The sequence below is a fragment of the Tetrao urogallus genome (genome assembly GCF_951394365.1).
Source record: "Tetrao urogallus genome assembly, chromosome: 8".
Lineage (NCBI taxonomy): Eukaryota > Metazoa > Chordata > Aves > Galliformes > Phasianidae > Tetrao > Tetrao urogallus.
Window position 1 is genome coordinate 26,897,958 of NC_136821.1, and position 27,474 is coordinate 26,925,431.

Genomic DNA, 27,474 nt, shown 5'->3' on the forward strand with positions numbered 1-27,474 from the left:
TGAGCGACAGGCACAGGTGCGGGGCCCGGCGGGGCCGGGAGGAGCTGCGGGGATCGCCGCGGGAGAGCAGGCCTCGGCGGGACGGGCGTTACGAGGGGGCACTTTGCGTGCGGAAAGGAGGGCGGAGGGGCACGGCAGCGGCGGGAGCGGCCGCTCGGTCGGTGGGCGGGGCCGGGCCGGGCGCCGGGGCGGGGCCGCAGCGGTTCGACCCTCGCGCCTCGAGCTGTGGCCGGCGTTCCGCCGCGCGGCGCCGAAGCCCCCGGGCCGCGCGCTTTTCTCAGCGCCGCGGCGAGGCTTTCCTCTCTCCTCTTCCTCTGGAGGTTCGTCTGCCGGGCCGAGGCGGAGCCGAGGACGCGACACGTGCCGGGAACGTGCCGTGCTGAGCGGCGAGGGACCGATGGAGCCCGACGGCGCGGTGAGACGAGGCCCGAGAGCTCCGAGGCCGCTCTGGGGAGAGGGCGGGCGGCGGGGCCGGGAGCTGAGAGCCCCTTCGTCGGCCGCGAGATGGGGCGGCCCTGAGCTGAGAGGCGCCTCCCCGCCGCAGCGGCCCTCGCTGGCGGTTATGGTGGGCCGCCATTTTGTGTGCGGCGCTGCGCGGCGGGCCGAGGCCGACGGTGCCGGGAAACCCGGCTTGCGTGCGGCTCCGTTACGGCGCGGGGGACAGCCGCTGTCAGGGGGTTCAGCCCCTCGGCCCTTCTCCTCAGCGGAGGGGCTGGCGCTCTGTGCCATCTGCCCGCTTCCCCTGTGGTACGGTGCCGAGTGTTGCGCTAAAATACGGCCCCCGTGGGTCTTCAGACGCAGCTGAGGGTGTCTGCTTTGGAGACCTGTGCAGCCACGAATCCGGAGGGACGGATGTCTGCCTCTCGATGTTGCAGGATAGAGGGGATGTTTGTTGGAAGGTGGGGTTCATTGGAGGTCTGATGTGACTGGCCGTAGGTTCGTTCAACGCCAACACGAGCGTTTGCTGATTCTGCTAAAAGAGCCGTAGTCACACACTGCAGACACTGGTACAGAGAGTGCTGTGCAAACCCAAAGGGGAAAAAACGTTTGGAAACTAGGCCTAGAATGTTTAATTCAAAAAGATGTTGGAATTGTAGGTGAAACATCGGACTAGCTTGTTCAAGGTGTTACAGAATTGCTTAAAATTGAGCTCGTTTATAATAAAAATACACGTGCTCATTTTTCAGCATTTACCCACCAAAAGTTTGTATATGTTTTCTGTTCAGAGTTATTTCACTTTACAGCCTGTACTGTGTGAGATACAGGCAATCTTTGAAAAGTTTAGTTTTTTGTTTTGTTTTGTTTTTTTTCTAATCAACAGACTGCAAATGAGACACAAACAGAATCTTTATCTTCGTCTCCCAACGCTATGTCACCAGTGCCACTGAATAACCCAACCGGTGCACCAAGGTTTGGAACAGTTACTCCAAATCGCATCTTTGTAGGAGGAATTGATTTTAAGGTATTTTCTTTCCTCATTTTACTACTAAGTGGTATTTTATAGGCTATAAAGCTCAGTAAGAAGAGTAAGACTAATGATGTGTTTGCTTAGGTGGTGCCTTTCATTGCAGTCTTCGAATGAACAGCAGAAAATAATGTTTAAGCCTTGATTTACATCATTGGGCTACAAAGTTGCATAAACTTCTTCACTTAACAAGAAGCTAGGAACTTTTGACATGCTGGTTTTTACCTTTTTTTTTATTGTTCAAAGGAGGTAGATTTTTTAATAAGCAGATTTGTTAGTAAGAATGTATGGATTTTTAATTAAGCGTAACATTTAGTAACATTTTAATTAAGTGTAACATTTAATTGTAAGCTCGGTGGTATATGTTGCAAACATAGCAGCCGTGGGTAGCTTCAGCTCCTTCAGTGCTTTCCTTTCCATTCCCACAAAGATGGAGCTACAGTATGTGTGTTCTTCACCTACCGCAGTAATTTTTTCTTAAAAGCAAAAAGGAATATAAAAGGTCTTTTCTGGGCAATTTGCAGTACAGATTTTAGTTGTTAGCTTTTGCACTTCCAAGAATTCAATAAGAGAAGTTATGGTTGGGTACCTTTTTGATTCAGTCTGAAGAGGTCTTTCTTTAGTGGAGGATGCCATTACTATTTAACATTGTGTAGGCTTAACATTAGGCTTTCTTGGGAGTCTCACAAGTGCCTTGTCCTGTCAGGAGCAGGAAAACAAGTCCTAGGGGTGTTTCTGGTAAAATTACAGTTACCATGTTCGTCCAGATATTTGCAAACTGCACTGTGAACCTTAGGCTTTTTATTTTACCATCTTTTAAGAATCTATTTCTATATCTTTGGCTTTTGAAGCCTACTGTCCTGTGTGTATACATCCTTGCCATCCGTTAAGAGTCCAGTATAACTTTCTGCACTGATGGCAGTCTTAAGAACTCTTCAAGTGTTGCTTAATGTATTTTTATCTTCAGCTATTCTATTGTGTATCACATTCTTTTTCTCGTGAAGCATCATAGCTGCTGATAAGATGCAGAGCTTACAAGCAACATTCTCCCAGAAAGCGAATGCTCTCCCAGGAATTGTAAGTTTTAAGGAAAAGACAAATCTTACCATCGATCTTTATTGCCCATTATTTGCTGTTCATTGTGTAAGAATGTGAGAATGCTTCAGCTTATATAAAACAGTTCAATGAGCATATGCTATCATTTGTTCGGCTGGAATTGTTTTCCTACATAAACAGAACTTCACATTTCTCTTCAGGTGTAAAGCATGGTGATCTGTTCAGGAGGATGGTTTGGGGTGCCATTTAGTAATACATTAACCTTTCAGTGGTGCGTAGTTGCTCGGGATCTGGTGCAGGGGATTTCCAAGGGGAAGACATAATTACCCAATTGTATGGGAACAGCTGAGTCACACCTGAGCCACTGGTTGAGCACCTGGGGAAGGGACCTGGTCAGCCCTGGAAGCATAGGTGCAGGCAGTTCAGCTGTGTGACTGGAAGGGGTGAAGCACCTCTCTGACTGCCACTGGGGAAGGATCTCTTTCTGGAGATCCCTCCTTAGTGAAACTTTCTCCCGTGAACCTAGAATCTTCTGATATGGGTGAGCAAACTTCTTCCTTTCCTTTAGAACACCTTCCTATCGTGTTGGTCCTTCTGTCATCACATCTTCGTTGTAATGCCATTCCTATCACACAGACCTGTCCAGTTGCTACACCCAGTGAAGTCTATTTCCTGCCTGTTGAGAGCACTCCTGTCTGTTACTGCTCCCCACACTTCTACAGCGTGGCTGTATTTTATATTGTTGTAATGCCAGAACACTTGGAGACATGAGGAGCTAAGTCTTGTACCATGAGTGCTCCCTGGACTTGAAGATTGCAACAAGTAAATTGCATTCTTTTCATAAAATATGTATTGAGGGCAGAGTTATTCCTAAAGTGTTAGCTTCGTATTCTTTTCATTTATGAATGTTACTCGAATTAGAGTTTTAGTTTTTCTTTTAAAATTTTTTTTGCTTTTCAAACTCAGGTAAGTTCTTAATGTGCAAAAGGGATTTTCTGCTAAATTATATATATACTTTTTAAATCAGCAGAAGTTTTTCACTTAAAGGTGAAACAGTACTTGTGTACCTAAAATAATGAAAGAATGTGGACAAGTACAGAAATAGCCTGAAAGTACAGATCAGTGCAGGACAAGAAATTCTGAAATATGGTGTTGAGGACATCGTATTTGATTTATGTTCAGAGGATTAAAGAAAGCTAATTCAGAGAAGGGAGACAAGTGCTCACATTCCTTGAGTGTGCATCTGTTAGGAACTTGTCCTCCTATATGTGCACTCTGGTTAGAGAGAAGAGTTTCCTGCAAGTGGATTTAGAGCATTCTCCATTAGAAGCACCTTTTCTTACTTAATTTATGGCAGGGTTTTCCCATGATGTGCCTGTGTGTGTATGATATGCATGCCTTCGTGTGTGTATATGTAAGTATACATGTACACAAGTGCAGAGATGCATGTATACATTTGAAGGCCTACATATTTTTCTGCTCTGAAGTCTGAGAAGACTGCAGTGATTTGTCAGCAGCGTTCTGATAAGTTTGAAAAAAAGTCAGGTTGTTATCTGGCTTCAGTGCATATACTTGTAAGGGGACTGTTACTGTGTAAAAACATCTGAATGTTTTAGTGGTTTTCCAGGTTACCACTGAATATGGAAAGGCAACAATTAAACAGTAATGCTGTTCTCTTGCTTTGAGGCACACGTCTATGCTCATTAATTTGTTTTTTAGTATGGGGTTATAGTTTGTGGTAACCTGTATCCAAAGTGTATCCATTAGAAGTCTTATGGAATGTACTCATTGACAATAACTATACAAATCAGCTTTTCTTCTTTCTTTTTTTTCCCCTCTTGATTTAATTTACTAGACCAATGAACATGACCTGAGGAAGTTTTTTGCTCAGTATGGCTGTGTCAGAGAGGTGAAGATAGTAAATGACAGAGCTGGAATATCAAAAGGGTTGGTATAGTAGATTAAGCATGTTGTGGAAACTGAAAATGTAACAGAAAATTGCCGGACTGTAGTGAATTTTATTAATTTTTTCTTTGCTCAGAATATTATTAATACTGTGTTATTGGCCTTAGATATTTCATGTATGCAAAAATCTTCTTGTGTTCTCTAACATTTACCTAAGTAAATGCCTTTGCAACGTGCTTAATTGTTGTCATGTGAATTAAAACATGAATTAAAATGTCCTTTTGGGGATTATATATTAAGAATACATAATTTTTCATTGTTGTGAGTCAGCATGGGAAAGAATCCTGAGGAATAGGTGAGATGAGGCTGATTGTGCTGGAGCGCAGGGCGAGATCAGAGATTAGTTTGTGGAGATTCGTGGGAACATAGGCAAATCTGAGAAAGAATCATGAGTGCAGTAAAGGGAGGCTGGGACAAGATGTCAGTAATGAGAGGAGAGAAAAATCTGGAGGAAGATTAAAACTGGAAGGTAAAGTTACTGTTTAAACCCAAGGGGTGATGCATGGACGGGGGAGTCAGTGAAGTGGGGAAGTGTGCTGCAGCACAAGGGTAGAAAGAAGGCTGGGGCAAAAAGGAATATCTGTGGGAATCTGTATTACCTGTAAAGTTCTTTGCTGAGTTTTCTTCTTAGCAGGAAGCTCAGTAGAGATGAGATTTGGTGTCCAAATCTCCTGATCTTAGTTCAGTCCCTAGCTTACGTAGATGTGCAAATGGCAGACTGAGCCAAAGGTATACGTGGTATATATACCAGAACTTTTTAATCAATTCTGAGAGTGAATTTGACACTTAAATTGCTACACCTCCATATAGAAAGTAAACGTGTTGGATAAGAATGTTTCAGTGATATTTGGGATTTCTAGTCAAATCCAAGCACAAGCTTTATTGCTTGTGGCTGACAAGTGGTTGAAGAGACTCATTTTAAGATTCTTTGTCTAATTAAGATTGACTATGTCTGATTAATTATTGTCCAAATTGCATGTAGAATGTGATGTCTGTGTATAGGTAAGATCCCAAATGAAGGAATTACCTTCTTGTTCTTGTGCCCTTGGTTTTGGAAATGTTTCCAAATTTGATTAGAGAAGGCAATCTAGCAAGAGCCCGTAGGTTTAGCAGTATCTCTGTACTCACGTGAACACGGAGATGCTCAGAAAACATATTTTGTACTGCAAATTTTGATAGGCTGTCTGGAATGATGGAAGCTTTCAGGCTTTCTTAGTATTTTTCTGAAGTCTGGCCTTGAGAGTGAGCCATGAACCTAAGAAATGATGCATTCAAAACTATTACAAGATTAAGAAAAACTGTTACAATTCAGAAAGTTGCAGTTCTTTCTGTAAAACAAGACAAAAAATTATCTTCCATGTACATATTGGGTTATGTACTTTAATTGTGTGATGAGGCACTTGGTTTGCACAGACAGTACTTGGTTCAGTGACAGATTTATGTGGGAATATTGATGTGTTGTGGTGTAGTAGGAGTTCTTTATCAAAAGCCTGTTTGATTTGTTGCAACAGTTGAGAGATATACAGTGAAGGAGATGTATTATGTCATGAAATGTGAGAGTACTTTATCCTTGAGTCTGCCTCAAAACTGTTGTTTATTGTTAGTTGTGTCAAGAGTGGCAAGAATAATTCCCAGGTAAACCATAGCTGTGTTTTGCTGCTTTGTCTGAGAACTCAATTAAATGTACTGCGTAGTGCTTAGGGAGATGTGGAGTGTTCACAGTTTTCACTGGCATAATGGGAGCTATGCTGAAAAGGCTGTATAATAATAATTTTTAAAAAGTTAGGAGTGCATCTCATCTTGGGCACTCCTAACAATGGAGAGATCCAGAACAGAATTCCTTTCTTTTATAGATAAGAAATATCTACATACATTCACCATGCAACACCAGTAGTCCTGCAGGTTTTGCTTAGCTGTGTAGGTGAACTACTCATTTATTGCATGGAAACAATAATGTATGACCATGTATCTAAATTAGATTAAACTAGATTAGAAAGTAGACTACTACAAGGATTATTAACAAATTAAAATTACAGTTGTTACTACAGTCTCTATTTCTACAGCTGATTTTTTTTTTCCCCAATAATTTCCCTTCTGATATCATTACTGTATGTAAAGTATGAACATGCAATATGTGATTGTGATAATGATCTTCAGAGACTTAGCTCTCTTTTTATTTAGGTATGGTTTCATTACTTTTGAAACTCAGGAAGATGCACAGAAGATACTACAAGAGGTGAGTAATATTCTCTGTTACGATTCCCTTTTAAATAATTTATTTCACAGCGGCCATAAGGTATCTCTGGTTTGCTGGCCTGCATGGATTGGTAGGTCTGTTAAGATTGGTCATTCTGTCTTCATACAATGTAGCTGAGAAAATATTTAGAGAGACAGAGATTCAAGATACCTCCGTATGAGGACAAGCTGAGGGAGCTGGGCTTATGTAGGTTGGAGGAGGGATGGTTCTGGGGGACCTCAGTGTGACCTTCTAGTACTTTAAGGGAGCTTAAGCGGGAGGGGACTGACTTTTTACACAGTCTGAAAGTTATAGGACAAGGAGGAGTGGCTTTAACTAGAAGAAGACAAATTTAGGTTAGATATTAGGAGTTCTTTTACTAAGAGGGTGGTGAGGTGCTGGAGCAGGTTGCCCAGAGGAGCTGTGGATGCCCCATCTCTGGAGGCAGTCAAGGCCAGGTTGGTTGGGGCCCTGGGCAGCCTGATCTAGTGGCTGGCAACCCAGCCCATAGCAGGGGATTGGAACTAAATGATCTTTAAGGTCCCCTCCAACCTGGGCCATTCTATGAACACAAGATGTATATATAAGTATTCTGAATCTAGGGAAGTGAGCTGTCACTTGATATTAGAATACTTCACTTTGACATATAATATTTACTTTCTTACTCTACATGTGCTCCATACAGTCTGTTCTTCTGATGCATGCTGATTACTCTTTATCCTTCACAGTTGCTTTCATTTGCTTTACCAGAAAATCCATTGTTAAGATCTTGTGGGGAATTGGAAAAGATAACTGCTTTATTTTATTCTGACACATTTGCTCATCAGAGCTGTTGTAATACTTCTCAGGAATAGATTTGTTAGAGGTCTTAAACAGTGAAGTTCATTTAATGTTACGCAGTGGTTGCTTTTCCACTTAGCTAAGTTACCATCTTGATGTTCCCTCTAAAGCCTTCCTTGAGACAAAATTAGCTGTTAGGTGGTTATTAGCCTTTCAGCTCTTACTTGCAAATAGGTGCTCCGTATTCTGGTTGACATATTGGATAAATCAGTTGGTGGGAATCTGTTCATATATGCAGAAATATTAGAAGACACGGGTTGGAGGAAAACAGAAGACAGTATCCAAGGGTTGCAAAATGTCTTCTGCCAAATATAAAGCAAGTTTAAAATACCAGAATACTGAGTCTCTGTTGAATGTTTACGTGTTAAAATTCAAAATACAAACTGGGACATTTAAAAAGAAATCTTGGGTATTTTCTTGGGTATTTCCAAACAAGTATCACTAGTGTAAGCAGAGGAGTGAGCAGACAGAAACGCTGGGGTTTTTGTTTGTTTTTTTCCTTCTCCTCATGGATTTTGTTTTATTTCTATGAAATAGAATACCAAGGTTACCCTTGTGAACTTGGTCCAGAATGTTTGCCTGTGTTGTAACTGAAAGGCTGTTCCATGTCAAGTCTTAGTGGTATCTGACTGTGTGAGACCAAAACCTCTTTGTCTGCAGCAAATGTTTCATCTCAGACATTCTGCAGTTAGGTTGTATTTTTCTTAGCCTCATTCATCCTTAGATCAGTTACGATCTAAGCCTTTTTTAGGCTATTTGAGTGGATGGTTTCCCAGTTTTAATAGTTTATTGTAATGTAAATTATTTTGTATTTTATGCTATTGAATTTCTTCTCATTTATAAACATCCTACTTCTTGGTCATCAATTATATCTTCAGATGTTTTTTCTTAGTATTTTTCATTCCTCAAAAGTATTGAATTGCATCTGAAGAACAGACTGTGTGGAATTTCTGTAGGGGCCTCTTCTCAGTCCTGTACTACTACATCTAATGCTACCTCTTCCCATCTTTTTTTATTTTACTTTAAAGTAATCACAGCTTCTCCTATTAATATGCTTTTTTTGTAGCATCATATGTAATTTTTTCGTGCAGTGCCATATAGAATGCTTTAAGGAAATCCACCCAGATGAGAAATTTCCTTTAACTGAGAAAGTCATATTTGAAAAAGCAGCCTGAATTCTTATGGATCACAGAAATGAAATAAATGTGTTGGGAAGAGTCATCTCCTATTGTCTGTGGTGGAATGCAGTTGGACTGAAACTGACAACAGTTTTTGTGGGAGTTGGTTAGTTTTAAATTGGTTTAGTTGGTATATTTGCAGTAGTTAGTATTTGTTTATGAAGACCCAAATCTAAAAGAGAAGTTTAGCTTCTACTTATGTTCAGATGTATGTTATTATGAAGTGCTCACATGTTTCACTAAGAAGGGTTCAAATAAAGAGAATGCTTTGGTTTTTATTTGTAACTGTTGTCCATCTTTTCAATGTGATTTCAAACTATTTCTATGTTCTTCTTTAATAAATAATTTTTTATTTCCTTACTGAAAAAATTACACCTGACACTGGAAATGTCGTGGTGTAGTAGGGTAGCATTTAGAACTGAGTAGGAATCAGAAGACTGTATAACTTGTTGGTACTTAGCACTCTTTTTTAGCTATTCTGCTATGATTTAATCTTACTAGAATATCTATTTTCGGATTCTTATTATTTAGTTTATATCTTGTTAGCTTGGATATAAGGAAAGTAAAGTTTAAGGCAGTACCAGGTCTCACATAAAATTTAAGCTTGTTATCGCCTTCAGTCCTTATGCTCTGGTTCTTTTTATTGACTTGTTCTCATCTTTAGTAAAATGATGTTGTAATTGTGAGAAAAATAAGTTTAATCTTTGCACTTGAAATTGTCCATTTCTAAGTATGTTTTACTTTTTGTTCAAATAGTAGAAATGTGACTGAGAAGAGTTGAACAAACAAAAATCTGACAATTATAGGTATCTGTTACTGGCTCTATGATGAATAAGGAGTACTTGAAATAAGTAATGATTGCTTTTAAGTATGTAAAGTCTAAGATCAGGTTAAAAAAGGAGCTAGTGTGTTTCTTGTTTTACTAAGATGCATTCTAAATAAGAAGTAGTGGCTCTGTTTGTTGTTCTTTGTTTTAAATGCCTTGATCTATGTTAAAAAAAAAATATAAATACTGAATATACTATTTTTAAAAATTCTAGGCTAAAAAACTTAATTACAAGGATAAGAAGTTGAATATTGGACCAGCAATAAGAAAACAGCAAACACGGATTCCTCGTATGTATATTCACTCACACTTGTCTGTTACAGATGTAATTGCACATCTCGTTTTTAACCACAACATGCCTGATCATGTGTTGCATTCATGCTATAGACAGAACACAGAGTAAATACGTACCAATGGAGAAGTCCAGATTTGGCATGCCCAGGATTGATCTTCAGAACTTCTTTCTCCCCTCTAATATATATGTTTACCCTCTTGGAATGATTATTTACCTAGGGACATGGGGAATGGAATCTTCTCTTAGTTACGATGCAGAACCTCGAATCTAAATACCGCCCTCACAAATTGTTTAGCAGGTTTCCCTGGTTCTGGGTTACTACTAGTTAGTAGCAAAATCCATCAGGACCACTACGCCTTGCTTTGTTCAGTAGAAACCATACCGAGTGGGTGTTTCCAGTCTTTGTTGAATTCTTGGTGTTTCTTTGCTTGAAAATAAAGGCAGGGTTGCTGAGGGTTCCTTCTTGGGCAGAGAACTATTTAAGCTGAAAACATACAAGAGAGAATCATTGGTCAGATGCCTTTGTCAGGTGCTTATTTGTTACTTTGGGCAAGTATGCTGTTAAAAGTTCCGTGGGTGATCTTTCCATTTTATGGGCTTCCTTCTAGATAACATACCATTGCCTTCCGCTAGGCACTGTTTTGTTTCCATAATAAATTACAAAAGGTGTAAACCACTAACTTTGAAGATAAGAGCTGCCAGCTTTTTTGTATAGCCAGACATGCTATTTTGTTATTCCTTAGTAATGTCAATAAAATCAGAGAAGTAAAATATGTTACTTGAGAAATGCAGAAGCAAATGAAGCATGACTTTGTGCTTCAGTGTTTGTCTTATGGTACCTTTTGGCGGGGAGGGGGGGAACACAAGCATTTGAACCTTTTCCGTTTGAGGGCAATTCTGTGGAACTTTAGTTTTAATTCTGAAGTTTTCTTATTTTTTGTTGCCCTCTATTGAGATCATTCGTATGTACATATTCTCATATGCACGCTACTGCTGTTGCTGCAGACATACTTCCACTTGAAAGGAAATTTCTACTCCTGTATGCATAGGTACACTCTCCCTCTTAAGTGTGCAGAGTAGGATTCGCCCAGGAGAGTGGAAATTCTTCCTTCCTGCTATGTTGTTTCTTTGCTTAGGAAATAGTTGTGTGATCTTTGCTCAGCCATCATCAAGGGGTTTTGTGTTCAATTGTGACTTTTTGTTCATTTTTTTGGTTGGTTGGTTTTGGTGTTTTTTTTCTTCTTTTTTTTTTTTGTTGTTGTTGTTGTTGTTGTTTGGTCTGTTAGTTTGCAGTGTTTTGTTTCCCTTTTTGTCTTTGATGTGAGTATTCTCAAGTGCATTGCTGGACTCGTATCACTCAGTTCTCCTGATGGTTTTGCCCAGTGTGCCTATGATCAGACTGTGTTAGAAGATCCAGTTGGCATCTGGATACACATTCTGGGATCTAATTTGCGTTCATCTCCTGTCATGCTCAACTCAGTAACCTTAGTCATGAAGGTAGTTTGATCATTTGGAGGCTTGTGAAGCCATGATATCTAGACTCACAGTGTCACTGTAGCTCTGTGTTAGTTAGCAGAATTTAAAAGATCATTCCTTCGATACTCTCATTTATTGGTCTTTTCCAGCCCAACTGAGTTGCTGTCTTCCCCTACTGTTCAGCAGAGCAATTTCCATCTCTGCTGTTATTGCAGGACCTTTTCTGTGAAGAGCTTTGACCATATTGGGATGATCAGTATTCTTACAGTTAAGGCCATGCAAATCTGGTGTAAGATTAGATCATGTTCTAGTCAAGGCACTGAGGTTCTCTTGGTTCAGTCAAGAGCAGTTACATCATTGCTTGTTGTAAGTAGGTAAATTTTATTTTCATGTATACTCCAGGGTGGTCTCAAATACAGGTGTCTGAATTAAATAGTCACAGCTTATAGTTGAAAATGCTTACGTATCTCAAGAAGTTCAAGTACCTGCAGTGAAGTTGTGACTGGATCTCCTAAGCTTCAGGTTAGCTATGTCTCCTCCAAGTTCTTGCATTTTTCTGTTGCAATGAATTTGGGTTTGATAGCTAAACTTTTCTTTCATTTAGTAAGATTTTTTTTTTCCCCACTAAGAGCTCTGTACTTGGCAAAGTGGATAGAACAGTTGATGAGTGAATTCTCTCAATTTCTTCATTTGAGATAACAAGATTTGAGATAACAATGCTTTTCTAGGTTGCTTAATGGAATTCATGTAGTCTCTGATTCTTCTCACATCTCTTTAACTCTCTTAAGAATCACTTAGCATGTGACATTTCAATGGATAATATTTCAGCTTTGTTGTAAACAAGCATCCTCGGGTTTTTCAAGGGGTCAGCCAAACTCCTAGCATCTACAAAGGCAGTTTATATCATAGCTGGGTCCTTTTTGGTCTCCACTTATCATTCTGGCAATCCCTCGGCATTGTATCTGTCCGTAAAAGGGTGTTTCCAGATGCAGTTACCTTTGCAAGGAAGACGCAAGGGATGATGCCCTCCATCTTGTGTTTTTCCTGATTTATTTATTTTGCATGTTAAATGTGATTTCAGCATTTCCATTTTGGTTATGGAATAATTTTTCCTTTACTTTTTTTTTTTTGTTTTTTTTTTTCCTTAGCATCGTGTGTAATTCATACCAAAATTTGTCTTTTACACGATGTTCTTTCTACCTACCCACAAAATGCAGACAGGAACAGACTCCAGGTGATCCCAAAAGCAGTGATTGAGGAAGATAAGCAACCTCTGCTTAGGAATGGAAGTCTCCTTAATTGAACAAAGCTTATTGTCAGTTCCTGTTAGAGAGCTGGACAGCTGGAACTGTGCTTTGGGATTAGAACACTGTAGCCTGTGCAGTATGGTAACGTTGCTGAGAAGTGTCCTTGTTGCTGAAATCTGGATATCTGTTCTTTCTTTTGTCAGGAAATGTGCCGTCACACAATTTTTGTGCTTTGAGAAATCAGGTTGCATTTTATAATGAAATCCTTCTGTTGTTTTTAGTGCTTGGATCCTGTTTCAGCTAAATATGAGTATGTGGAGGTTACCAATGAAAATCTCCCACAATGTGAAGTTACCTTTGGACATTTGAAGATTATAAAAAAAATTATTTGCTGGTAATTGGAGTTGTCTGTGTTCAGTAATCAATATGCATGTTATCTTCTGTACCCCTTCCCATCTACCCCAGCACCAGCCTGTGATTCTTTGTTTGAGAGTTGAGGTGGCACAAGACACGCTCTTTCCCATGTTCTTTCCTTTGAATGTTTTGAGTTTCTGAAGATCAGAAATGATCTTTCCTTCTTCTTTGTGGCTTTTGCATTGGTCAACAAATACTGTTAAGTAAATCATCTTAAAAAAATAATTTCAGGTTCTAATGTGATACCAGAAGGTAGTACAATGTACTTAACGACTTCAAGTGGATATCCTTATATTTACCATAATGGAGTGGCTTATTTTCATACTCCTGAAGTTGCTTCTGTTCAGCAGCCATGGCCAGTAAGTAATTGATTTTTTTTGTATGTATGTTTTACTGAGGTGATGAATGCAGAGTTTCCAAGTCTCTTACTTCCAGTTTCTCCAGCTACAGCGTATCTTTGGTATTTAAATAGTTTCCTTCTTGTATTCAGATTAAAAATACGTTACTTAAGGTTATTGTTCTTATAGTTTATTGTTCTTGTGTGGGAGGGCTTTGCTTTGATGTGACTGAGCGGGACAGAATTCATTCAGAATCAGTGTGGTCATTGCTCCAGAAGTTTTGTTACTGGGGATTTGTTGGTGCTTAGGATCCATGCTTGGCTTCATTTATTATTGCCCCATGAGTGAGGTGTTCCTGGCTGCAGTGGCCAATGTATTGAATATAAAAGGAGAACTTAATGCTAAAACTTAAGTAATTTTATGCACTCCATATATATATATATATACTCCATAACTTTTATGTTCCATCCGTATTCCTTTTTTTTTTCCTTCTGTTTGTCTGAGATTATGCTGCTGCTTATTTTAGGAGGAAGAATGCAGTAGGTTAATTACTTGGCTTTAATGGGTATGGGGAGATTGACCCCTTTCTTTCACTGATGTTTTTCTGACCCTACAAAAAACAAAAGCAAATTTCCAGCTAGTTCAGTTATTTAAACTGAATCACCGCCCAACCAGATGAGTGCTGGGGCTGGTGTAAGGAAAGGACTTGGAAAACGGAAGATGGGATGGGACTATGAGAGGATAGGAATAGATCACTGATAATTTGTATTGGCTAAAATTGTTACAGGAATGTACGTATAGTGAGGACATAATGGCTGAGCTTAACCAATTCCAGAAAGCACTTGTTACTATGATAAAAAGACGGGTTTTTGCTTCATCTGTAGTGTAGGCCCTCTTGCAAGTAATGATCTTGAAGAATCTAAATGAATGCTAAAATATGGTCAGTCCATTTTTTAAAGGGTAGGAGATATAATCCAGCAGGTAGTATTGAAGATTGGGTCTTAACAGAAGCGACAAATGATGAAATTGCTGCATTGACTTGTAACTGTTTTGTCTTTTCAAGTCACGCACTGTTTCCAGCTCACCTGTGGTGGTAACGCAACCAGTTTATCAACCTCCTACTTGCCATTATCAGGTATGTTTGCAAATGAGTTTCAGAGCAGCAGTATTCTTTTCAGTCAGCTGTGCAATTTTGTTTGCAGCACAGTCTGTTCGGTTTATTCTTGAAAAATAAGAAATAATTCTGTGAAACAGATTTCAATTTTGTTGAAGACTTTTTTCTCCCCCTGCCCTTAGAGTACAGTTTCTTCCTTCCTATTTAATTACATGGAAATTGAATAAATTGGAATCTTCTTGGTTGCTAGAAAACTGGCTTAGTATCATTCTTAAGGATCTTTTAATTGTTCTAAGCCAAATTCCTGCTCAAAGCAGTAATGGTTAGGTGGAGATCATCCAGTTCAATTTTACAAGACTCCAACAAGAGAGATTCCACATCCTATCTGGGCAACCTCTTTCAGTAGATGATCTTTCTCTTGCTGAAAGGCTTAGGGCCTTTTTTTATTGCATATTTTTATTCTTGTATAGGAGAATTTTCAGAGTTCTAATACGTGCTTGTCAACTCTTGTGCTCTGAACACCTTTGAGTCTGACTTACTCATATTTATACCCTCCCAATATGTAGTTGTAGCCAGTAGTAATTACATCATGACTCCTTTATCCTTTTTAAGGTTTAGCGAAGCCATTTCAGTTGTTAACCTGATATGTCTATTCTACAGGCCCTTAACCAGCTTGGCAGCCCACTGCTGAGCTTAGGCAATTTGTCTTGTATGCTGGAAAGTTGGCTGTATTGGGTGTCTTTTTTAAGTAATCACATTTCTTAGATGCTTCATTATTCATTATTATGAGATGCCCAGCTGAGTGGTAGTAGACAAAATTCTTGAATTGAGGGTTTATGTAAATCATATTTGTTCCTTTTAATAAGATTGTAATGAAGATTTGGGATATTTTTGGTTCTAATACATGAGAAAGGTGTATGTCTTCACATATGTTTTTAATTATGTAAGTAATATCTTTCTTGTGTCCTTGAATTTAGGCACCAACGCAGTGTCTTCCAGGTCAGTGGCAGTGGTCTGTTTCACAGGTAAACACCATTTGTAGTTCTAGTATTTTACCCTTAGTGTCCAGTTAGTTTAAAAGTAGGGTGTGCTTATCAAGTGCTCAAGTTTGTTTGCAAATCAAATGCAAAAATTACTAATTGTAGCACTGTTGAAATAAATAGCTATATTTTATCAATTAATCTGCAACACTAGTAGGATAGAAGACAAAATGTAGCATTTATTGAAATGTAAAATGTAAACTTCTTTTAAGGAAGGCATTTTCCCTTCTTCCTTTGGCAAGGGGTTTTTATTACTTTATCAAAGAGACTTTCAGAAGTGTGTCTGAACTACTACATTGTGCCTGATAGGAGAAATTAATGTTAACTAGCTCATTACCTGGTAATAACTGACATTTTACTAGTTCAGTAGTAGTAGAAGCTGGTAAGCATGCAAGTATGGCAAAATTAGACCCAGGCCTTTGAAGCAGGAGAAAAAGTGTGATATTTTGTGGGGGATATACTTCACAATTTTCTGATCTGTGTAGCAGAGGCTCTTAATATGGAAACCTTGTCGCTGAGGGAATTTAGAATTTAAAGCTAAAAGAATAACCAGGATTGTTGAACTATTAAAATGTGTCTTTATAACTTCAGTACTGGCCAGTCATATTCTTATTATTTTCTTCATGTTCTTATTAGTCCACTGTGAGTATGAGTTGGCTACTTGGAAATTTAAGTGCCAAATTGTTAGGTTTGATGTGCATCAATTATGAGTTATATAGTTCTAAATTTTGGATCCCTTTTTGGTAGCACCTGCTGCCAACAAAGGGTAGGGTACTTCTCTTGAGCAATGGGATCAGGCAGTCCTGTACTTAGACTGCAGGCTTAGCTCTTCCAAGATAACAGACTGACTGACTCGTCTAGGGATCTTCTCTCTTGGTGTAAAGAGAGAAAATGCAAGGTCTGTTCAGACAGCTAGCTGACTAAACCAAAGATGTGTCAGGACTTTAGTGCTTTCAGTGCATAGACATGGGTAAACTTAAGCATTCAAATTATTGTGGTTCGTATTTTAAGAGAAAATGTATTTTTTTATTTAACTCTCTGCAAGAGAATTACAACTGGTCTAGTTTTACATATGGAGGCTGGTGGCCCTGCCTGCGGCAGGGATGCTGGAGCTCAATGATCCTTGAGGTCCCTTCCAACCTAGGCCATTTTATGGTTCTGTGAACTGTACTATGTGATTTCGACAGTGTCTGTTCTATAGAGCTTAGGATTTTTCCAGCAGTGTTTTGGAAATTTAAGAAGAGCTTAAAAGACATTTTTCTTTTTTCCTGCTATCCAGCTTCACTAAGTACTCCCCATCAGCTGGTTTCCTTAAATTAGCAAAGCTGAATTTTACACTTTCATTAAAAGTTTTAACTTTTAACTTTAACTTGTTTATATGTAGCAAAAATGACAATAAAGCAAGATTTGCTAGATATAGTGCAAGAATTAAATGATTTATGGAAGCATTGTGTTTTATTTCAGTCTCCAACCTCTTCGCCTTCGTTGTTTTATCTGCACCCATCTGAAGTTATTTATCAGCCGGTAGGGATTGCCCAGGAAGGTGGTTGCGTACCTTCTCCTTTCCTTCTAGTGGAAGCTGCAGTTCCTGAGGTATTTCTATGAACAATTTTATTCTTAGTCATAGCATTTATCTGCAGTTGAAAAACACACTTCAGTTTTAGCACAGGTAGTTCAGAGCACTTGGGTCAACTGTTTGTCTAGTGTCCCCCAAACCTGCGCTGCTGCTCTGCTGATTGGTTTGAGTTGTCTTATGGTTAGAGTATCTCTTCCATTTTCTAGGCAGATGCCTTAATTCTGGAGTACCTTAGAAGGTCACAGGGTATCTGACAAACAGCAGTATAAAGGATAGTCATTTTATTTGAAAATAAAAAACAAAACAGGAGTCCATCACAATGCTGAATTAATCTACTCAAACAATGTCAATTTTGTTACATACTTTTTCCGTGTAAGTACAGGCTAATTCCTGAATAATCTGGAGGCTGGGGTGGATTAAGAGTAGTTGAGTGACCTCAGTTTCTTCTGCTCTTCCTTGCTATGCTTTTCTTACTTCTGTGTCAATAGCTGTTCCAATTCCAAGAGGTTACTTACGTACAATAAGGCTACTTACGATTGGGTATGAAAAATGACAGTAATTGGCTACAGAAAGTCTTATTTTAAAGAATTGAACATGTGTTACAAATAATGGCTATTCTTCTGCTTTGTTAATTCAGTTCTTCTTAACAGGGATATCAGAGTAAATGGTAAATTAGGGCAGTAATCAAGTATTTTTTTAAAAGTTGAGAATTTTATTGCTACAAGAGAAAAGTTCCACAACTGATACGCCATACATCTTTGGTGAGAAATCGTGGCACACATGATTTCCCTTCAAAAATTCTTTGTGAATAAGACAAGGCTTTGGTTGTTGGGGTTTTTCTTCCTTTATAAAATGCATGAATGTCAGTATTAAATGTATAGTCATGAATCTCACTGTCGTTGTTTTAGCTCTTGTATTTCATAAATCAGATCTAATCAGATAGTTCTGAATTTATATAGAGAGAAATTTAGAGTATAGGAACAATAAGCAGAAAAACATGAAATTAGTTGAGGAATATTTGGCTGTATCGTGCTCTTAGTTCACAGGTGTATCGTTTGCTAGTTTTAAAAGAAGCATTATGTGGAAATGCAGAAGACAACGTAAAATTCGAAGAGAGGCCTTTGTGTTATTTAAGTGTAAATAGTCTGAAACAGAATTCCCAACACTATTACACTTTGCTAATCTGCACGCTGAAACTCGGTTCCAGTTAGAACTGTGTGAACTGGATTTGTACTGCAAAAGTGCTTTCTGGCACTTATCTAAGTAAAGTAGCTTTGAGATGAAGACCTGACAGTGATCTAAGTAAATTGTATTTACTTAACTTTGATACAGCGAGGAAGACTTAAGTTTAAATATGGAGTTTTCAGTTTCTAAACAGTTGTTCATGGTTTGCGTGGTTAGACCACAGTTTGAAGTGTTAAGGGGTCTAAATTAGTGTGGAAGTTTTCCAGGAGTAAAAAAATACATACTTTTATGCTCACTTCTGTTTGTTTTTTTTTCCCTTTCTTCTTTATTCCAGCCATTTTCTGATCATGGAGTTCAAGCAACCCCTCACCAGCCTTTTGCCCAGAATGCTGTAGCCATGCCTGCACCTGTGAGTCAAACTAAGCAAGTTAAAGTAAGCATGGTAGTCTTTGGAAAGGGGTCAGGAAGAGGGGAAAGGATCAGAGTCTTTTATTAATAGATTAATAATTAAGGAAAATGGTAATGCTTCAGAGAAAGTGATTTTTTTTTTTCTTCACATGAGGCTTTCTTAGATAGAGATTATAGATAGATAGAGATATCTATCTAGATATCTATTACAGATTTAGATAGAGATGGAGATTGGGCATTGAGATTACTCTTTTTTTTTTTTTTTTGAAACAGCTTATGGAAATTAAAAAAGAAAAAGACTAGTTATTGTGATACTTGAATTAGAGAACTGCAAATGAAGGTATATTTTGAGAGAAAATTGTTGTGAATTCTTTGTCTCTGTCTTGAGAAACTGAAGTCGTTTCTTACAGTGTTAGGCAAGCACCTCTTGTTATGGCAAGGTGGAGTTTTAGAACAGGATGCAAAACTGTTTAGATTGATCACCTACACGTGTCTACTCTGCAGTTCTAGTTCTGAATGGGCATTCTAAAAAGTGATTTTTCTGTCACCTAATACAAGGTTTTGCTTGAGCGTCGATTTGAGAACCTTTTGCCTAAATTACATGGGTTGCTCTGAAAGGAATATCTGCTAATTATTTCCATGGAAACTGCAACAGATACAAGGACCACAATGTTATTATTTGATGGAGCAAATTTTCAGCTACTAAGCACTATTTTTCAACTTAGTCACTATCTTGCTACAGCACGTATAGAAAAGGTACTCACTGAGTTCTTTGTCTCAGTCTTCACTGGCAGCCACACTTGTCATTTATCTCACATTCCTGAACCTTGTATCCTTGAACCAGTAAGTTGAGGCTGGGGTAGCAATTGTCAAGAGAAAAGCAAGTCTGAGACCATCTCATGAGATTGAATGTGTATTAGTTTATGGGGCCAAATGACATGCATCCCTGAGTCTTGAAGGAGCTGGCTGGTGTGATTGCCTAGCAGCTCTCCATCATATCTGAAAAGTCATGACTGTCAGGTGAAGTCCCTGGTGACTGGAAAAAGGGAAATGCTACTCCCACTTCTAAGAAAGGGAGAAAGGAAGATGTGGAGCTACAGAAGTGAGCCTCACCTTTGTGCCTGAAAAGATCATGGAATACATCCTCCTGGAAGACGTGTTAAGGCACAGAGGTGATCTGAAACAGCCAGTATGGTTTCACCAGAGGCAGATTGTGGCTGAACAAAGCTGCCTACGATGGAGTGACTGCACTAGTGAGCAAAGAAATGGTGACTGGTGTTGTATACCTGGATTTCTGCAAGGCCTTTGACATGGTCCTACGCTACATCTTTATCTCTAAAATGGAAGAGAGATGTGTTAGAAGAGTGGACTATTTTTTGGATAAGAATTGGTTGGAAGGTCACAGCAGGAGTGTTGTGGTCAATGGCTCTATGTCCACGTGGAGGCCAACGTTGGGTGGTTTCCCCAGGGTTCCATCTTGACACAGATGATGGAATCAAGTGCATCCTCAGCAAGTCTGCAGAAAACACCAAGCTGAGGGAGTGGTTTAGTTCAACAGAAGGAAGAGATGCTATCCGGAGGGACCTGAGCGAGCCTGAAAACAGTCCATGTAAACCTAATGAGGTTAAGCAAGGCCAGGTGTATTGTGTTGCACTTGGGTCAGGGCAATCCCAAGTATGAGTACACTCAGGGAGAACTCTTTAAGGGTAGCATCATCAGAAGGGGTTGGGGGTCCTGGTATATTAAACACATAACATGAACCAGCAGTGTGTGCTTGTGACTCAGAGTACCAACTGCATCCTGGCTTGCATCAAATGAGAGGAGGCCACCAGGGCAAGGGATTGTCCCCCTCTGCTCTGTGCTTATGAGGCTCCATCTGGAGTACTGCATCCAGGTCTGGCACCTCAAACATGACAAGGATGCGGAGCTTTTGTGGTGGGACCAGACAAGGACCATGAAGATGATCAGAGGGCTGGAGCACCTCTCCTGTGAAGACGGGTTGGGGGAGCTGGGCTTGTTCAACTTCATTAAGAGAAGGCTCAGGGGAAATGTCATGGCAACTTTCCAGAGCTTGAAGAGAGCTTATGTGCAGAAAGGAGTAGGTAGTGAAGGGACATAAGAGAATGGCTTTAAGCTAAAAGAAGTGGAATTTAGATTTGATGTGAGAGTGAAATTTTCCACTGAAAGAAGGATGAGATGCTGGAACAGGCTGCTGAGGGAAGTTATGAATGCTTTTTCCCTGGAGATGTTCATGACCAGGTTGGATAAGACTGGACAATTGTACCTGATTTAGAGGTTGACAGCCCTGCCTGTGGCAGGAAACTAGCTGGGACTAGATAATCTTTATGGTCCCTTCCAACCCAATCCATCCTACAGTTCTATGACAGTTAGGGATCCTTTTTTTTCTAGTGATGGACAAGAGTGTGTGTGTCACAAGTAAAAATTCTGCACCAGCAGAGGTGATTAGCTGTTGCCACTACTGAAATGCACTGCCTACCTTTCACTGTGCTCACATCCATTATTTGGTCTCCTTAAATGTTCAGCAAGCATTGATGAGTGTTGGTGCCATTTTTTTCCAAAAGGAGGAATTCAGTAATTTACTTCTGCTTCATACACTCTTCTTGTCAGGCACCACTTTGTCAGACTGCCCCTTTGCTGTCATGTGTCACACAGCAATAAAATGTAATGGAATATTGGTGGGAAGGTCCAGCCCCTACTGCCAGACCACATCTACCTCTGATGTTGTGGGCCAGCGTAATAAAACAGGAGGTATAACTTCTGGAGCAGCACTAAGGATGATACCAAAAGTTGTGAAATTGAATCTAGCCTAGATCTCGCATCGTAAGAGGGGATTAAGTGTCTTAGTGGGTTTACTTGATACGGCAGTGTTTTTTCAGTGAATATACTTGCTCCAGCTACAAATAACAATGAATAGGGACTACTCCAAAGCTTGCACCTGTATTGTTTTAGGTTTCTCTTGAGAAGAATCTTTTCCCAGACCACTGTGTAACAGTATCTACTAAAATAGCCAGTAGAGGGAGCTGTAACATTAAGAGTTGTTTGGAAATAAAATGTAATTACTCCAACTGAAAAAAGAAAATACAAGCTGGATATGAACTCAGGAATAGTAATGCTGAGTAGTTCATACACTTAGACACTTAATGGAAGTGGGCATAACACAGTGACTATAATATTCAGTTTACATTCCATTTTTCTCATCGTATTAAGACACTAAAACAAAGAAAAAAATTGATATCAGTACTCTCAGAGTAAAAAACAAATCATTCTTACTGTATCAAACACAGAAGGAGGTTTTTTCCTTGGTACCTGACTTACTGTTTCTCCTAGCCCTAAGGAGCAAAGTAGTGTGAAGTAAATTGCAAGATGCATCTGTAGCACGGGGTAGCTCTTTCTCTTGCACAATAACTAGCATGGTACCAAGGCTTTTCTTTGTGGTGAAGTAGTTTACTTAGCAGTAAGTGATGACATGTTAATTGACCATAGGGTATGTCTGTGCATGGTAAAGTGTGTTTGAACAGTTACTGTGGCATAGGAAATGAGCTCATACTCATTTATCTTGTGAAGCAGTGTTACATATGTCTCTTTTCACAGCTTTAGCAGTAATTTCGCGCACAGCTGAAGCTGGTGTAACCCAGGAACTCAATCTTTTTTCCATATCACCCATTTTCTGTGCTGGTACAAGTTTTTGTGTGGCAGTGTGTTAAAACAGGTCAGGGAACTGATGTTATTAAATATGATTCTTCATTCCCACTACACAGAATGCATTAGCTTAAACTTGTGTTAATTTCTCAGACCAGTTTGTCAGGCAATTGCACAAGCTGTTCTACTTACCCTGGAAGTTTGGGTCAGGGTGGACCAAGTAGTTGTGTTAGCAGTGCAGACTGAAGCTTGATTAAGCTTGGAGCGACTAATGCTGTCCATTCCTTCATTGTATTTGTTGCTCAATCTCACCTGTTTTCTCTGAATTTTTCCATTAGAGACTGTAACTGAAACTAAGTTCTATTCAGGTTTCAAACAGCTTCACAAATATCTTCAGAACCTTCTAATGACTGGTAGAATTCTGATGATTTTATTTATTAAGGGATCATGTCAAATCATTTCAGACAGTTCTTAATTTCTTGTTTGGTTTTTAACTATATTTAGTAACTAACAGTTCTGGAACACAATTCTCCATTCACTCTAACTTTTCACATAGTTTTGAATATGCTATGCATGTATCAGCTGGTGTTGTCTATCTCAATGGCTGGACACTCAACAGAGATTGGAAATAAAAGAGCAAATGTTGAGAGCAGGCTGGTGTGTATTAAGTGAGTGGTTGTATCCTTACCACCTGCTTCACAGCTGCAGAAAAATATTGCCTGCTGACTGCATTCTTGGTAAAATATACCAACAAATGTATCTTTGCTGCTTGAAAAATAACAAGTAGTGGCCTTGTAAGAGGTAGCACGTTCTAAAATACAGGCATTGTATTGAAAGTAATTGTCTCCAGTGCAATAGGAATTCTGTTAGGATTAAACATATGCTTTAATATTAGTCCTGCTAGGAGCTTTAAGTCACATGGTGAGAGTGGCTAACAGACCCTGTCTGGATAGTTTTGGCACTGCTAACATAGTACTTTCAAATGTAGCTTGTGCTACTAGAGAGTGTGCACTGCAGTCATATTTTAATGAAGCCACAAAGGTGAACAACCAAAACCTATGAAATATTTACCAAGGAAGAAAGTCGTGCACTTCTGAGTCTGTGTTTCCATTGCTGTTGTGAATGTATAAGAACTCTGTTTGTTCATCTTGTAAAGCATTTGTTTAACAGTTAACAGAGCTTCAGCTCTGACAGTGCTTCAATTTGTTCTTCATTTTCTCTATTGTGACAAATAATATTTACATAGTATTTTCCCAATATCACTTTTTTGGTACAGAGTTTGTAATGCCCTTAAAACTAGAATAAAACTGCCCAATTTCTGGAAGTAAATGATAATTGGATCCAAATTTGTTGTTTAATACCAATATTCAGTTTGAGTATAGTATACTAGTAGCCTCCCCTTGATCATCTTTTCTCTCTGTAGATCTTGTATTACCTCTTGTAATAAGGGGATCAGTGCTTGGTTGCATCTAGAGGGCAGATAGGGAATTGTCTTTGGGAGAGAGATCTGTGTAGTCTATGGTAACAGTAAGGGAAAACCGAAATTCTTCTGGTTCCAGACCAGGGAAAATTACTTTGAGGGAAACTCCTGAGGCACAGGGAGCTGGTTGTTATGTCTACAAAAACCAAGGGTAGATACAAAAAAGTTGTGCCATGTGGGGGTGGGAAGGTGAATGGGTTTAGTAAATTTATTTCATGCTTTTATTTCTTCTCAGTCATTTTTTCCAACTGTTGTGAACTTTGTAGGGGTGTATCTTTGCTGTCACTGTGGTTTTTATCCAGTGGAATATTTTGGCCAACATTGAAAGTGCGTAATGATACGGTGTCTTCCTGTGGGAGATGTTTTAGGGCCTTAAGATGCTTTCTCTTTTATTGAACTTGGAAGTGTCCTGTAAGGGGACATAAATTGATCTACTTCACCTCTATGTCTATCCTCACAGTTTTAGCTGATGGCCAGCTGCTCTTCCCTGATCTTGTTGTTGGAAACTGAAAGTGCTGGGCACTGGAATGGAGCACTGAGCTTTGGTATTAATTAATTTTAAGCTCAGCCTTCAGAAAATCTTGTAGAAATTCATAGAAGGGTACAAAAGTAGGAACATAGGGGTTTTTGTTTGTTTTTTGGTTTGGTTTTTTTTTCCTGAATGTGCTATTTGCTGGCTTTTGAATCAAGAACCTGCCAACAGCAGAAAAATTTGGTTTTCAGATTTGTGTGTTTGGTTTTTGTTACCACTTTGTTCTTTTTTCTCCACAATCATTTCACTAGCTTTTCAATAAGATTTTATATTTGCTGTAAGGAAATGTTTTTAGAAACATCAAACATTGTTCACTTGGATGTTGCAGATAATTGCATTGCCTCTAACTCAAAAACCAAAGAAAGATCTTCCAATGTGAGAACAGAATTTAGAGCATTCATTTGGTGTGTAATCAAACTTTTGTGCACATACACCTTCTGGTTTTCTTGGTGCAGGATGCTAACGCCTCAGCCTCAGATACTGATGATTCTGTAAATTTAATTGAACTTAGAGCACTTCATTTTTCTTTGCAATAATAAGCTAGAATGTGTTTTAAGTGTGCATATAATGCACGTAAATATCCGTATGTTTATATAAGCATATAGTTGTGTATATGTATGCATATTTATACCTAAGTTATCTTTTAAAGTGGAAGTCTTAGAGTAATTATTTTGGGAAAAGTATAGTAATTTTGTATTATGTCGACTTGTGCACTTGGGGCATTCCATCTGGAACAGCAGCAACAAAATATAACCTTAAAGCATGTTTTCAGTCCAGTAAGTTTTTTTTCATTAGTACATGTAGTGTAATTAAGGTAGACTAAAGCTTTTGTTTTAAGTTCCCTAAGTCTCAGAAGCATGAATAACACAGAAGTTGTCCTCATGCACAATTAAGGAGAGGTTTGTCACCAACTGTGGCACGATCTATTGCTCCTCACAGGGATAGGTTGAGCACCACCAAAACCATGTTCGTTAATTTTATATTAACATAGCAAGTTGCAGATGGCATTCTTTGTCTCACATTATTTCCTGCTGTGTTCTGTCAATGAGCTTGTATTTTTCCAATAGGTTGTTCTTACTCTAGTTTAGTGGCTTATTTTGCTTTTTCTGATCTTATTTTCTCTCTCTCTCTTTACAGGCAGTGTGGAGCATTCACTATTAAGCACTTTGGGCAGCTTTAGTGTACCTGTTCTGATTTTCTTGTCCAGTCCTTCCAGTGTGGCTGAGATCATCAACATACCAGCTAGCAGCTGCCTGTTGTGAAGCTTAGGGTCAGTTGTTCCATTGCAATACTTGATATTTACAAATAGCTAAACAACAAAACCTGCTAAGGGAGAATTTAACATAATCTGCGGTACTACTTAACTGCTTTTTGCCTATTTGTAAATGTTCTGATATTTATGTAAAACAGACATAACGTAATTCGTGTAATTAATTCCTGAGATACTTCTGTGTATATTCACTCCACAGTTATTTTCTTTGTTGTTCAATTTTCCAAGTTCAGTGCAGGGTTGCTTTTCCTTTACCAACAAGGACAGTTCTTAGTTCTTCGGTACATGATTTTTGTTCATGAAACTGTTTAAGTTTCCATTATTAGCACTGTAGTTTCTTCCCTCCCTCTTTTTATTCTGTGATACGTGGTGATTTGTATTCATGGAGTTATACTCTGTGGCAAGTGCTCAACCATATTTCTTCTGTGAAAAAGGTGCTGCTTTGAGTTGTTTACTTCTCTTCAAAGATGGAGTATTTTAATAAGATGAAGTTAGAGAAAAATATATGTTTTACACATGTTAAAGTAATTTATTTTGGTTTGTTATGTGATAGCCTTTTAACAGCCCCATAGTACATAGCAGGGGCTTGGTACGTGCTTAGAATGTGACTTTTTGTCTGCTTATGTGTCTGTAAAATTTGTCCCCGGATATGACTTTTAAAAGTCCCACCAGTGTGAAATTAAGTCTTCAACATCACATTGGCACGTGGCAGTACAGAGGAGAAAACATTTTGTGCCATCCATATTTTTATAGGAGTCAAAACTAAAGAAAGAGTGAAAAATATTTGGAACTGAAGTTCTGCTGACATAAGGAAGATTAAAATGGGCTCTAGATGAAGGCTGGTACTAGACAGCCTGTGAGCCTAGAAATTTGGGATGGAAATCCACAAGATGGTTTGGATTGAGTAGATGGTAATAAACTGAAATCTTGAGGTTCAGGTTGATTGGATATCCTAATAGGAATATAAGAAGTACAGTGTTAGCTGATAGTGTTAGGAAACTGACAGAGCTTGAAGGGAGAGGACAATGTGAATAGTTGAATAACAAAAGAAAGATACAAAGATTGGCTGCAGAGAGCTACGTTGAAGCGTTCAGGTATCAGATTATATATTTATATAACATGTAAAATTAAAACAGTTCTTAGGAATACCTAATGCTGAGTTTTGAGCTTTTATAGAGAATACATATATAGAATCTGCTACGTGGTTTTGCATGATAACATTATAAAAATACTTCACTAAGGCTAAATGATCAGTGAACAAAACTTTTAGGTAAATTAAATCTGAACTCATTTAATGTTCTTATACACAAGTGAAGGTTCTTTTGGCCACTGTCAGTTTCACCTGTGTACTTAATAGAAGTCTGTCTTTCCTTCTTGAACCACATCTGTCTTGCTGATGCAATATCAAAATGCACAGTTATTTTTCGTTAGAGCATTATTAATGTAATAATTCAGACACAGCTCAAACTAGAGGAAACAACACAGCATTTTTCCTCTCTCCTTAGGAACCAAGGTTGCATTCTGTGAGAAGAAATTTTTCACATCCGTTGTCTCCGTGAATCTGAAACCTTGGTATACAAGAAGTCCCCATTTTCATCCTAGAAAAGATTACAGACTGGAAGATAAAATTCTTACACCACCTTTACCTACAGACTCTGTAAAATAGATTTTTAGCCATCCCATTTGCTGGCGTTCCTATCACGTGGAGGAAGTGTCGTTCCTGACTTGTAACATTTGCCTGGATGTGCCTAAATGAAAATGCCGTTAGCTTTTGTAAAGGAAGAACATTTGGTTTTGCAGTTTGGACAGGGAAACACCCAAAACTGTGTTTTTATTCTATATAGCCTTTCCTAATAAAAATACTTTCACTGGA

The 27,474-nt window shown here is 38.9% G+C and overlaps 1 protein-coding gene across 1 annotated transcript; it reads left to right on the top strand.

The window, feature by feature from the left end:
* Positions 1 to 397: 397 nt before the first annotated feature.
* BOLL (boule homolog, RNA binding protein) lies at positions 398 to 27,160 on the top strand (the record flags this gene model as incomplete). Its single annotated transcript, XM_079538799.1, has 11 exons — positions 398 to 415; positions 1,322 to 1,462; positions 4,377 to 4,468; positions 6,668 to 6,722; positions 9,781 to 9,856; positions 13,230 to 13,357; positions 14,400 to 14,471; positions 15,428 to 15,475; positions 16,955 to 17,083; positions 18,586 to 18,684; positions 27,107 to 27,160. 11 exons carry the CDS (start codon positions 398 to 400, stop codon positions 27,158 to 27,160), a joined length of 912 nt encoding a protein of 303 aa, XP_079394925.1.
* Between the last annotated feature and the right edge of the window lie 314 nt (positions 27,161 to 27,474).